Here is a 10,866-nt window from a genome sequence, read left to right as displayed (position 1 = left end):
GCTGTGTCTGACACTGATATGGGGGTGCTGTATATGACACTGATATGGGGGCGCTGTGTCTGACATTGATATGGGGGCGCTGTATATGTCACTGATATGGGGGCGCTGTGTCTGACACTGATATGGGGGCGCTGTGTCTGACATTGATATGGGGGCGCTGTATATGTCACTGATATGGGGGTGCTGTGTCTGACACTGACATGGGGGCGCTGTGTCTGACACTGATATGGGGGTTCTGTAAGTGTGGCACTGATATGGGGGCGCTATGTCTGACACTGACATGGGGGTGCTGTACATGGCACTGATAGCGGGTTCCTGTAAATGGCACTGATATGGGGGCGCTGCGGCTGTTCCTTTACTGGAGGCATCTACATGACATGATCTCTATCACCAGGACTAACATGACTTTATCCCTGAGGCTCAGGCACATCAATATGGAATTCCACCTCTGTACCTTTAAATAACATAATGTTAACTCTCCATAAAGTTTGTTGAGAATAATTAAAAAAAAGTCGGAACCGCGTCACTTCCTGTCATTCTCTGTTTTGCGGAAGCTGAGACCGGAAGTGGTGACAGAAGCCGGCATCAGTCAGTCACCGGGCAACAGAACGGAGGCGGCAGGCGAGGAGGGCAAACAAACCGGTACTTAACCCTCTCACTGCCACTTTTTGTTGTCTTTAGCCCTTCAAGGGACAGTACATCCCAAATCGTCACGTTTGCTGTGCAGTTGTAATTACGAACCTTTGTTCCCTGTTGTCAGCCCTTCTTTGACTGGGGAGAAAATGGGGTGTGTGAGGACTAAAACCCTTGCAGAAAGTGATTACCCCCCTTAGATTCCCTGCAGATGTGTCTGCGCCCCCTATATAAACTCTTCTGAGATGTGGAGTTCCTCTTAAAGGTGCAGCGTCTCTTAAAATCTGTGACCGGCACTGACCGCCTTCTTGCTTCGCAGCAGTCGCTTTCCAAGGTGCTAATCGCCATGGAAACCAGACATCAGTGACTACTCCTACCTTGTCATCCCTCGAGGTGGTCTGAAGTTGTCTTTCGTTGCTAAGCAACAGCGATTATGTGTTGTCTATGGGGATAAGACACCTCCGACGGCTGCTGAGAACAAAGGATGGGACAGATGATATCCAACATGCCTGATATTGGACACACGCGACACCCTGAGATACTCGGCCCATCCTGACTATTATCTGATGTGTATCGGCTTCTTAAAGGGGTTTCCCACCTTTTAGAGATATATTTTTTATTATTATTTGGGTTTAAAAATAATTTTTGCAATTGGATTTCATTAAGTATTTTGCACCGTTTGTCTTTTCCGGGCTCTTTCCGTCCCAGCATATTTTATGTGGTCATAAATCTGCTGAGAGGAGCTGAAAAAAAAAAGGGATAGAAGAGCTGTAAACGCCCCATCAGAACGAGCTCACTGACAGATTCTCAGTTAACTCATTCTGTAGCCAGCAATAAACACACAGGCCGTAGAGCGCAAACAGTGCAAAATTCTTAATGAAACCCAATTGCAAAAATTATTTTTAGCCCCAATTACACGCAGTTAAGAAAAAAATAGTCCCCAAAGGTGGACGACTCCTTTAAGAATTGATTTCCAGATCTGACTTCTTTTTTTTTTCTCTTGTCTTACAGATTTGACGAAAATTACCTTAAGGCTGCAGTCGCCTCACGCTGAGTAAATGACTTTCGTTCCTTAAACAGTACTTCATTTTCCGACCCGGGGTGCGACGACAACGGAGGAGCGCTGCCGACTAATTCAGAGGCGCTGAGATTTAGGAAAAAGAGAAATCACCCATGCGGGGCGCGAAGCAAACACGGCGTAGTCATAGCATCGGTGGCTGACAGCCAGACCCCTACCCCCGCTGCCGCAGTTATGATCACTGGGCCAGATTATCTCCTCTACAGGAGAACTGTGGGTAGAAAGGATTAAAATTGCTCCCTTCTGACAGGTCACTCTCTCCATATCCCATATTAGCACTCCGGAGTTGTTCATTCTTTAAATGTTTACTTCATTGAAATATTTTTTTTTCTTTTAGTTTATTACATTTTTCATTTTTTTTTGTTAAAATGTCAATTCTTTTCTAATGCCTGAAAAAGAGTCATAAATTACTCACTTTTTTCTCTTCTTTTTCTTTTAGTTCTAATTAAAATATGTTTGAGTGTTTAAAGGAGGGTCATAAAATAGTTTTTATTTTATTTGTACTTTTTTTTTTTTTTACTTTTTTTAGTTCTAATTAAAATTATTTTTAATGTCTAAAGGGGGTGGTAATTTATTTTTTATTAATCTTTTTTATTTTTTGTTTAATTTTACAAAATATTTTTGGAGAGTCATAAATGATTCCCTTTTTATTTTTTCCTATTTTAATTTTATTTTACTTTTTTTGGTTATAATTTAAATTATTTTTAATGTCTAAAAAGGTGATAATTTTTTTCTATTTATTTTTTGTTTAATTCTATAACATACTTTTGGAGAGTCATAAATTATTTCCTTTTTTATTTTTTTCCTATTTGAATTTTATTTTGTCTTTCGTTGTAGTTAAAAAAATATTTTAATGATTATTTTAAATTTTTTTTTCAGTCTTTTTATTTTTTGTTTTATTTTTAATCTTGTTTTATATTTTGAGTGTCTAAAGGAGGGTTATAAAATACTTTTTTTTGGATTTTTTTTAATTTTATTTTTTATTTCACCCTTTTAGTGTCACTGTAATTACATTTTTTGTTCATATCTAAGGGAGGGTGATAAATTATTTATTTATTTTTTTTGCTTTATCTGTTTAATTATGGTAAAAATTGTTTGAGGGTCACAAATTATTATTTTATTTTCTTATTTTTACTTTATTTTTTTCTTTCTTTTTAGTTTCATTATTTTGATGTCTAGTGGGGGGGGTCATGAAATCCTTTTTTTAGTTTTTTGTACTTTTATTTTATTTTTTTTAGCTCTAATTAAAATCACTTTTAATGTCTAACAGATGGTCGTAACATTTTTTATTTTTTTTCTAGCTTTTTATTTTTTTCATTTGTTTGTTTCTTCTAAATATTTTTTGAGGGTCAAATTATTTCTGTTTTTTTGTTATTTTAATGTTATTCTTTAGCTCTAGTTAAAAAATATTTTAATGTCTAAAGGAGGGTCATAAATTATTATTTTTTATTTTTTTTAATCTTTTTATTTTTTTCTGTTTAAAAGGGTTGTCCACTACTATTCAAAATAGGCCAATGTGTTTTTATGATGAAAAGAAGCTTCTTTCTAATTACCTCCTGCTGCTGTTTCTGCCTGTGAGCGGCGCTATCCTTGACCGCTCACAGGCAGAACGTGACCCCCCGCTGACGTCACGTCAACGAATGAGGAGAGGGAGAGCGCGCTGTGGATACTGGATGTGACGCGTGGGGTAACCTCACCCACAACTCAACATCCACCGTGGAGCGCAGAAGCGGAGACCCCTGTCTGCATCCGGGGTCATGACATGACATCAGCGGATGTCGGAGCCGGCTGCTGCCGGGGGTCACGTGATGACTGTGAGCGGCCAGTGATAGTGCCACTCACAGGCAGTAACAGCAGAGGGAGGTACTGTATTTAGAAAGAAGCTTCTTTTCATTATAAAAATACATTAGCCTATTTTGAATAGTAGTGGACAACCCCTTTAATTCTGCAAAATATTTTTTGAGGGTCATAAATTATTTTTTTTCCTATTTTAATTTTGTTTTCTTCTTTCTTTAGTTCTAGTTAAAACATATTTTAATGATTTTTATTTTTTTCTGTCTTTATTGTTTGAGGGTCAGAAATTATTTCCTTTTTTTCTATTTTAATTTCTTTTTTTTTCTTTAGTTTTAATAAAAAATATTTTAATGTCTAAAGGAGGGCCATAAAATACTTTTTTTTTGTACTTTTTAATTTTTTTATTTTAACTTTTTTAGTTTTAAATTATTTAATGTCTAAAGGAGTGTGATAATTTAAATTTTTTTTATTTTATGTTTTTAATTCTGCAAAATATATTTTTTAGGGTCCTAATTTATTTCCTTTTTTTTTCTATTTTCTATTTTTTTCTTTATTTCTAGTTAAAAAAATATATTTTAATGACTAAAGGAGAGTCATAAATTATTTATCTTTTTAAACTATTATTTTATGTCTTCACTTTGAATTGAAAAGGAAAATTGATCTAAGTTTTGCACTTATGGTATAAAGCGTCACATAAAATTCTTGGGATTAAGATCATTTATGTATATAATTGATAGATTTTTTTTTTTTTTAATTTATTTATATTCTTTTTTTTTTTTTTTTACTCCTTTTAGGGTCGTGTTCAGAACTGTAGTTATTCCTTAGCAGAAAATTATCTATTTAAAAAAATAAATAAATAAAAAGTTTGCCATGGATAATGAAAGCCGTCCCACGGTCACTAATGGGCGAGAAGAGGAAGACGAGCAGGCAGGCGGTGGCAGTGTTCAGCCATGTCTCCGAGTTCTGAAGAAAAGGAAGTTAATCCTGCACCTGGACTTGAATAACACCATTCTGGTGTCGGATGCGGCCACCGGTCAGGGTCCCAGAACCGCACTCAATTCCTATCTGAGCACTGTTGCCTGGGGACGGATCAGTGATGCTGGTTAGTACCTTCCAAGCTGAGAACAAGGGGTCCCGGACCCCTCCACTGCCGCCGAATAATACGCTTTAATTTCAGGTGAGTGGCAGTGGGTCAGTGATCAACCCTCGGTGAAGCCTCCATGCGATGACGCCGTCAACTACTACACCCACTTTGGTCGCGACGGGAGCTTTACCGATAGTAAAATCGGACGACGCTTCAGAGGGGTCTTCGATGATCACATGAAGCTTCTGGAGTGGCGGGGAGAAGCTGACCAGAGGTTTACACAACCGGGCGAAGATGGAAAGTCCTATCACTGGATCCTTCCGTCCTTCTTCCACATGCTGGAGAGCCTGCATCAACAAGGGAGGCAGTTCTGTGTCATATTACGGACGTTTGGCGTCGACCTTCCTCACGTGTTGCAGTCCGTCCATGCGGCTCTGCAGGGGAAACACCCACTGTTCCCTCAGCTGCAGCAAGTGCAGGTAATTTTTTTTTTTGGTATCTGATTCTTGAAATATGAACACCATTGAAGTATGATCAATATCTGTCCATTGGTTATGTCTGACACTGCGATTCGGCTTCATTTATTACAATCAGTATGAGCTGCAAGTCCAGGCACAGTCTATGGACTGATGGGGTCCTATGTCTTGATTCTGAACAGGGGTCAGTGACCGGCTTCCTTGCCCGGTTGTCTTGTTCCTGGATTCTATGATAGAGGCAACTCTTTACAGGAGCCTTTCAGGTACCTAATATAATAGGCTTTAATGTGGGAACGGTTGGGGCACAATCCCCCGATACACCCACAGACCCACTGCAGTACCCAGCTCTATTCTATGTCCCTATCAGCACGTGAGCTGTAGTACCAGGCTTAGCCACAAAGTCATGGATGGCGATCTATATAGCAGCTGCTTTGTTCACTTTTTTCATTAGTTCTGAGGTGTATGGTAAGGATAGCCCATTACTACTGTCATTATCTTTACGGCAGCTTAAAGGGTCACTCCGGTGCCTCTCCTTCACATTGGGAGGTGACTAATGATGGACCATTGTGCATGGCCGCACGCGTCCTGGCAGGTGTTTGTCGATGGGACTTCTCACCTCCTGATGCGGAAGTGACCACTTTTTCAAATAGCATCTCTGATTCCATCTCCGGGTCACTTACTTTTTTATTTTGTCCTCCCACCACTGATTGACGTCGTCCCCTCTCTACTTGCGGAGAAGCATCAATCATTGTTGGGGGCGTCCGCTCCTGAATACGGAGGACTGACTGCATACACATCATTGACCGGACCCGAGCGCCGGGCTGTCACTGCAGCCGATAAATGGAGATTTTATAGAAAAGTGCTGCAAGGTACGAAGTGTCCCAGCGCTGGAATCGGGGCGTCCATCACTACTTTGTTCTGCCATCAGATAAGCCAGGAGACAGATTCACATTTGTAGCTTCCCCGGGGGTGGATTCTGCAGCTTACCGAGGACGGATTTAATATAAAACTAATTGGTAGCGGTATAAACCACTACAGCGTGCCGGCACTAATCTGCTGCGTGCGGCCATCGCTGGTAATTAGCTGTCACTCTCCTGCGCCTTCATCTACGGAGATATCAGGACGCTGAATCTGCAGCCGCTTCTTCTCTCATCTTATAATCTTGTATTCCCAGCTGACTACAGACCTCGCTCCTGGAAGAATCCGCTGCGGCAAGAGGGACGTTGTACTGACCCGCGGGGCCGATCGCATCTCCACCAGAACGAAGGAGAGGAATATCTACCAGTATTTCAGCAGCTTGGATGGAATAGGGGGCTTTCAGGACCACTTTGATTGGTATGAGGGGAGTGAATATGACTACATGTCTGGGGTCTGCACCTCCTCCCAGCAGTGGTCATGGAGGAGAATCTCCGCTCGTCTCCTTGTGCTCAGCTCTGTTGCTTTTCCCGAGATTACGATATTGCGTTGCTACTTTACATACTTTGTCGCAATTGCAACCTGCAATCTAGGGAGACTGTAAAAGTCGCAAAAGTTTCCAAATGTGTCGGAAATATTTCAATGCAATTTGTTTGTTTTTTTAACAGCTCTAAAATAGCAAGTTGCACAAATGATTTTGGTTGTGCAACTTGTCTGAAAATTGCAGTTGCGCGACATTGATTTGCCAGGAATTGGCAAGGGACATTATATTGGTGGAGCGAATAGACCAAAGGGGTTTACCGCACCTCGGGAGAGGGACGCCCGTGTCACAAAGTAGTGGCAAGTCAGTCTTATAAGTCACTCCTTTATGATCGATGGCGGTCCGATCTCTGGAAACGAAGGGACTTCAGCACCTCCTCTGCACAGCACATTTCCCAGTCACCTGACATTTCAGGAAACTGCAGCCATCTTTGCGTTGGGTTGTGCCGCAGTTCCCTGCGCAGCATGTGACTGAAGCTGCCACAGCACAAAATCAGCACCGTGGCCCCTTCACTCTAGTTGGACCCCACGGGTCGTGTACACCTTTCATCAGTACATAGATGGGTCCACATGTTGCTTTTTTTTATCACAGCCATGGCATAAACATTAATAAAATTCCAATATATATATATTTTTTTTATTCCAGGTGGGCAAGAAATAATTTTTCAGCCTCCGGAGGAAAGCCGTTCTGGATCGACCCGTCTGACTGTAGCACCCAGCACATCATCATCGATGACAACATCCGGCTGAGCGAACACGACGCCATTGTCAGTTGTCGGGTATGTCCCTAGAAGGATCGCATATAATTGTTGATTTCCAGTACAAGAATCCTGGAAATCCCTGTATGAAGTAATATCATTAATCCGTCAGATAGAAGGGACCTTAGTAGAAAGTTCTGCCTTCTTGTCACATTTCACGCTCACTGCGCTCAGGGTATTTGGAAAGGTAATCCTCTGCGTGGTAACAAGATATCCCTGGGAAGGGGGTTGTCGCCTGTCAGATATTTCTGACATATTGCTAGGATTTGTGACTGATGTCTGGGCCCTGAGATTGGAAAGTTCAGCGTTTTTTTTTTTTGTGCTCAGGTGTTTTCTCATGCAGCGGATTTGTAGCTGCGACTCTGTTTCATACATCTGAATGGGGACGATTCTGCAAATGTGCGTATTTCTGCAAGCCCCGTTTTAGATGAATAAGACTTCTGCAGTAAATCTGCTGCGTGTGATAAGACCTTAAATGTAGTTTTACAAGGTGGCTGGACAAAATGGCGATTGCCAATAGATGGGCAAGGTCTGCCACAGCAAGATCTGCCCTGCAGCGAGACATCCACATACCCTAGTAGAGTGTAAGTATTGGTGTGATGAGACCACATCCTAATCCCCTTTATAAAGAACTATTACCCTATTGAGATGGTACAGGTGTATGAAGTGGGCTCAGGAGCCTTGTGCCGGCTGTGTTATACAGCTAGCACCTGGCTCTAACAGCACCAATTAGAGCTAGCGCCAGTCTCTGACAGTGATATCTAAGCTGGGCGACCGTCTGCGCACATTCCCCCTGGTATGATGTGATCACTGGTTGCAATGCTGCCTCTTGTCCTTCCCAATTCTCCTCTTGGTGCTCCCTAAAAACTTCAGTTGCCCCCCTTCTTCCCATCCAAGAATACATTATATATATATATATATATATATATATATATATATATATATATATATATATATATAAAGACATATTTGGTTTCTCTGTGTCGATAAAAGTCCAATCTAAAAAAATACAATTCTTTTAAATCCATAAGGACGACGCCGTAAAGAAGAAAAAAAAAAAGAGAAACGCCGAACTTGTTTGCCGCGTCTCCTCCAAAACACAAAGCGATCAAAACTTTCTAAGTGTCCCCAATAAAAACGTCGGCTCGGCACTCGAAAAAACAAGCTCCATCGACAGAAGAATCAAAAATGTTACAAGTCTCAGAAAACAGCGACAGAAACCAAATTTTTTTTTAATTTTTTTATTTTTTTTTAACAAAGTTCAGAAATTTTTTGAAGCCACTAAACTAAATTACAATAGTTTGCTGATGCCGTAATCTTAGTGACCCGAAGAATCACGTTCCCCGATCATTTTTACCGAACACCATAAAAACAATATCCCAAAAAAGCTTTTTGGAATCTTTTTTTTTTTTTTTTACCATTTCCTCACTTTTGGGATTTTTGTTTCCCATTTTTCAGGACATTATATGGTAAAATGAACCGTGTCATTCAAAACTACAACACGTCCTGTTAAACTAAAAAAAAACCAAGTCCTCGTCGAGCTATGAGGATGGAAGAATCAAAAAAAATTCTTCGTACAAGGGGAGGAAAAAATAAAAAATTGGTCGTGGAGTAAAAGGGTTGAGCTTTGTCCAATAAACAGTGATCGGATAGTGACTGACGGGGGCTGCGGATTGCTATTTAGAGGTTTCTTCTTATTCCATACTGAGATGGGAGTGCTTTCTTTTTCTCTGCACCAGGTGCTTTTGGATAAGAAGGGGAAGGAGTTCAGGACGGCGCTGACCTCGGAGCTGTACGACATCTGCTTGGTGCAGACGGATCTCCTCCGCGCCATCGCTCAGAAGGATTATTTCCTGGATTGTGTTGGAGTCTGCGAGGAGAACTACGAACGATATCTGCGAAGCTTTCAGGTGGAATAGAGCGACGAAGATTTACTTATAGAGCAGCAGGCCCCAGCTCGGGGGCTGGCGAAGTGGTGCCCTGGGACTGGCGAGGTGGTGGCATCACTTGCACTCACTAAATAATCCCCCCGTGTGTCTGCACATGTACCCGGAGCTCACGTACTTGCGCGGGAAACAATCTAGGCGCCATTTAGTAAGTGCAAGTGCATTCATGCAGTTGCTTTGCTGACATTAGTATTTTGAGGGGGTTTAAGGGTCATGGTTAAAGGGGTCCTTCCTACTTGAAGTTGTGTCTGACTTCTGGGACCTGCACCGATCACCGCTCCATAGGAGATATGAGTGCCGCCATCGTATAGGAAATGTAGAGCCCGACGGGTTAGCAATTTCATTTTCGTTCCATCCGGAGTACCCCTTTAAAAGAAATGTAGTTTGTTACAAATTAAAGGGGCTGTCCACTAGTATTGATATTAATGACCCATCCTTAGCATAGTTCATCAGAATCAGATTGGTGGGTATCCGGTACCAGGCACCCCCATCGATCGGCTGTTATTGCCTCCAGCAGCGGTGGCGGGATGTAAACCGTGTACAGAGCAGACCTGTGCAGCGCCGCACTCGTGTAGTGGCCGTTCTCTGGTACTGCAGCTCCTGTTCTCAGTACGCAGTGGACGGAGCAGCGCTCTTCTGCTGCTGCGCTGTTCATAGCCGGACTCCCTTCCATCTAATGTAGGATACACTGTCAGTGGACAGCCCTATAATCCAGGACTTATCCTGTTTATCAGGAGCTTTTTCTTTCATGTACATAGTTACACTATTTTATATTGTCTTCGCTTTGCACTGCAGAGGTATTTATAAATTTTATTTTTTTATTTTGCAACATCGTCACGTAAATGAAAAAACGTATGGTTCTGCCGGTGTTTCCAATTTCTGACGCAGGGCTTCTAGTGATTGACAGCTATGTCTGCTACAGGGAAGACTGTCAATCACTGATTAGTCCCGCCCACTGGACTCCTGTGTATAAACACCAGGGATTTATATACTTAAAATGAAAGTTTTACTGAAACTTTTCTCATAAGATTGTGCATCATCTGCTCCATAACATCCGGCCGGCAGCTCAGAGGCCACATTCAACACGACCAGTTCCCTTTAAAGGGGTTGTCATCAATATCTTTAGGCCTGACAACCCCTTTAACTCTTTGCAGGGGATGTGGAGTCACATACAGGAAACCACTAGGAAGATTTATTAATAAATTATTTGGACAGAATTTGGGCAAAAAAATGACCGGGGATAAGAAGGTGGAGATTATTTATAAGGGGGGGGGGGGGGGGGTATGAGGGTTTCCAGCTGTGTATATGATATATATGTGTGTCAATAAAGAATGATCATATTTGTGTATCGGGGTCTCTGCTGTGTCGTACTGGCTGTTTCCTGATCTGTGCCCGCTGCCTCCCGTCCTCTCATCATGACACTCGCAGTCTCCTCACTACAAAGCAGGGAAGGAGCTCAGTAATCTGCAGAATTGTGCATGCTGCTCTGGATGAGAATGGACGTTCAGTCTGAAAGTAAATGATGATCTGACCATTAATGGACTTGTATTTTTTAATGCTGAGACATTACAGAAGGGGGCGACATTGCACCCTATTGTACCCAAAGTGCCTTTGCTCTGCACCTACAACCAACATGGCTGCC

General features: G+C 41.8%; 1 protein-coding gene across 3 annotated transcripts; it reads left to right on the top strand.

Annotated features, from left to right (window-relative positions):
- The first annotated feature begins 504 nt into the window (after positions 1-504).
- LOC141157487 (uncharacterized) lies at positions 505-10,488 on the top strand. 3 transcript variants are annotated; one of them, XM_073644841.1, is made up of 7 exons: positions 505-642; positions 1,645-1,687; positions 4,300-4,607; positions 4,683-5,068; positions 6,240-6,400; positions 7,167-7,299; positions 9,018-10,488. In XM_073644841.1, exons 3-7 carry the CDS (start codon positions 4,376-4,378, stop codon positions 9,195-9,197), a joined length of 1,092 nt encoding a protein of 363 aa, XP_073500942.1. In that variant the 5' UTR covers positions 505-642; positions 1,645-1,687; positions 4,300-4,375; the 3' UTR covers positions 9,198-10,488. The 3 variants fall into 3 exon arrangements, with proteins under 3 accessions (XP_073500942.1, XP_073500941.1, XP_073500940.1); XM_073644840.1 differs by having other exon boundaries at positions 1,645-1,924; XM_073644839.1 differs by having other exon boundaries at positions 1,645-1,961.
- Positions 10,489-10,866: the final 378 nt, after the last annotated feature.

Source organism: Phyllobates terribilis, unplaced genomic scaffold, assembly GCF_046119375.1.
Source record: "Phyllobates terribilis strain yellow unplaced genomic scaffold, ASM4611937v1 Scaffold_8__6_contigs__length_399053987, whole genome shotgun sequence".
Taxonomy (NCBI): domain Eukaryota; kingdom Metazoa; phylum Chordata; class Amphibia; order Anura; family Dendrobatidae; genus Phyllobates; species Phyllobates terribilis.
Note: the sequence above shows the minus strand (reverse complement) of the source record. Positions and strands in the feature narration are given on the sequence as shown.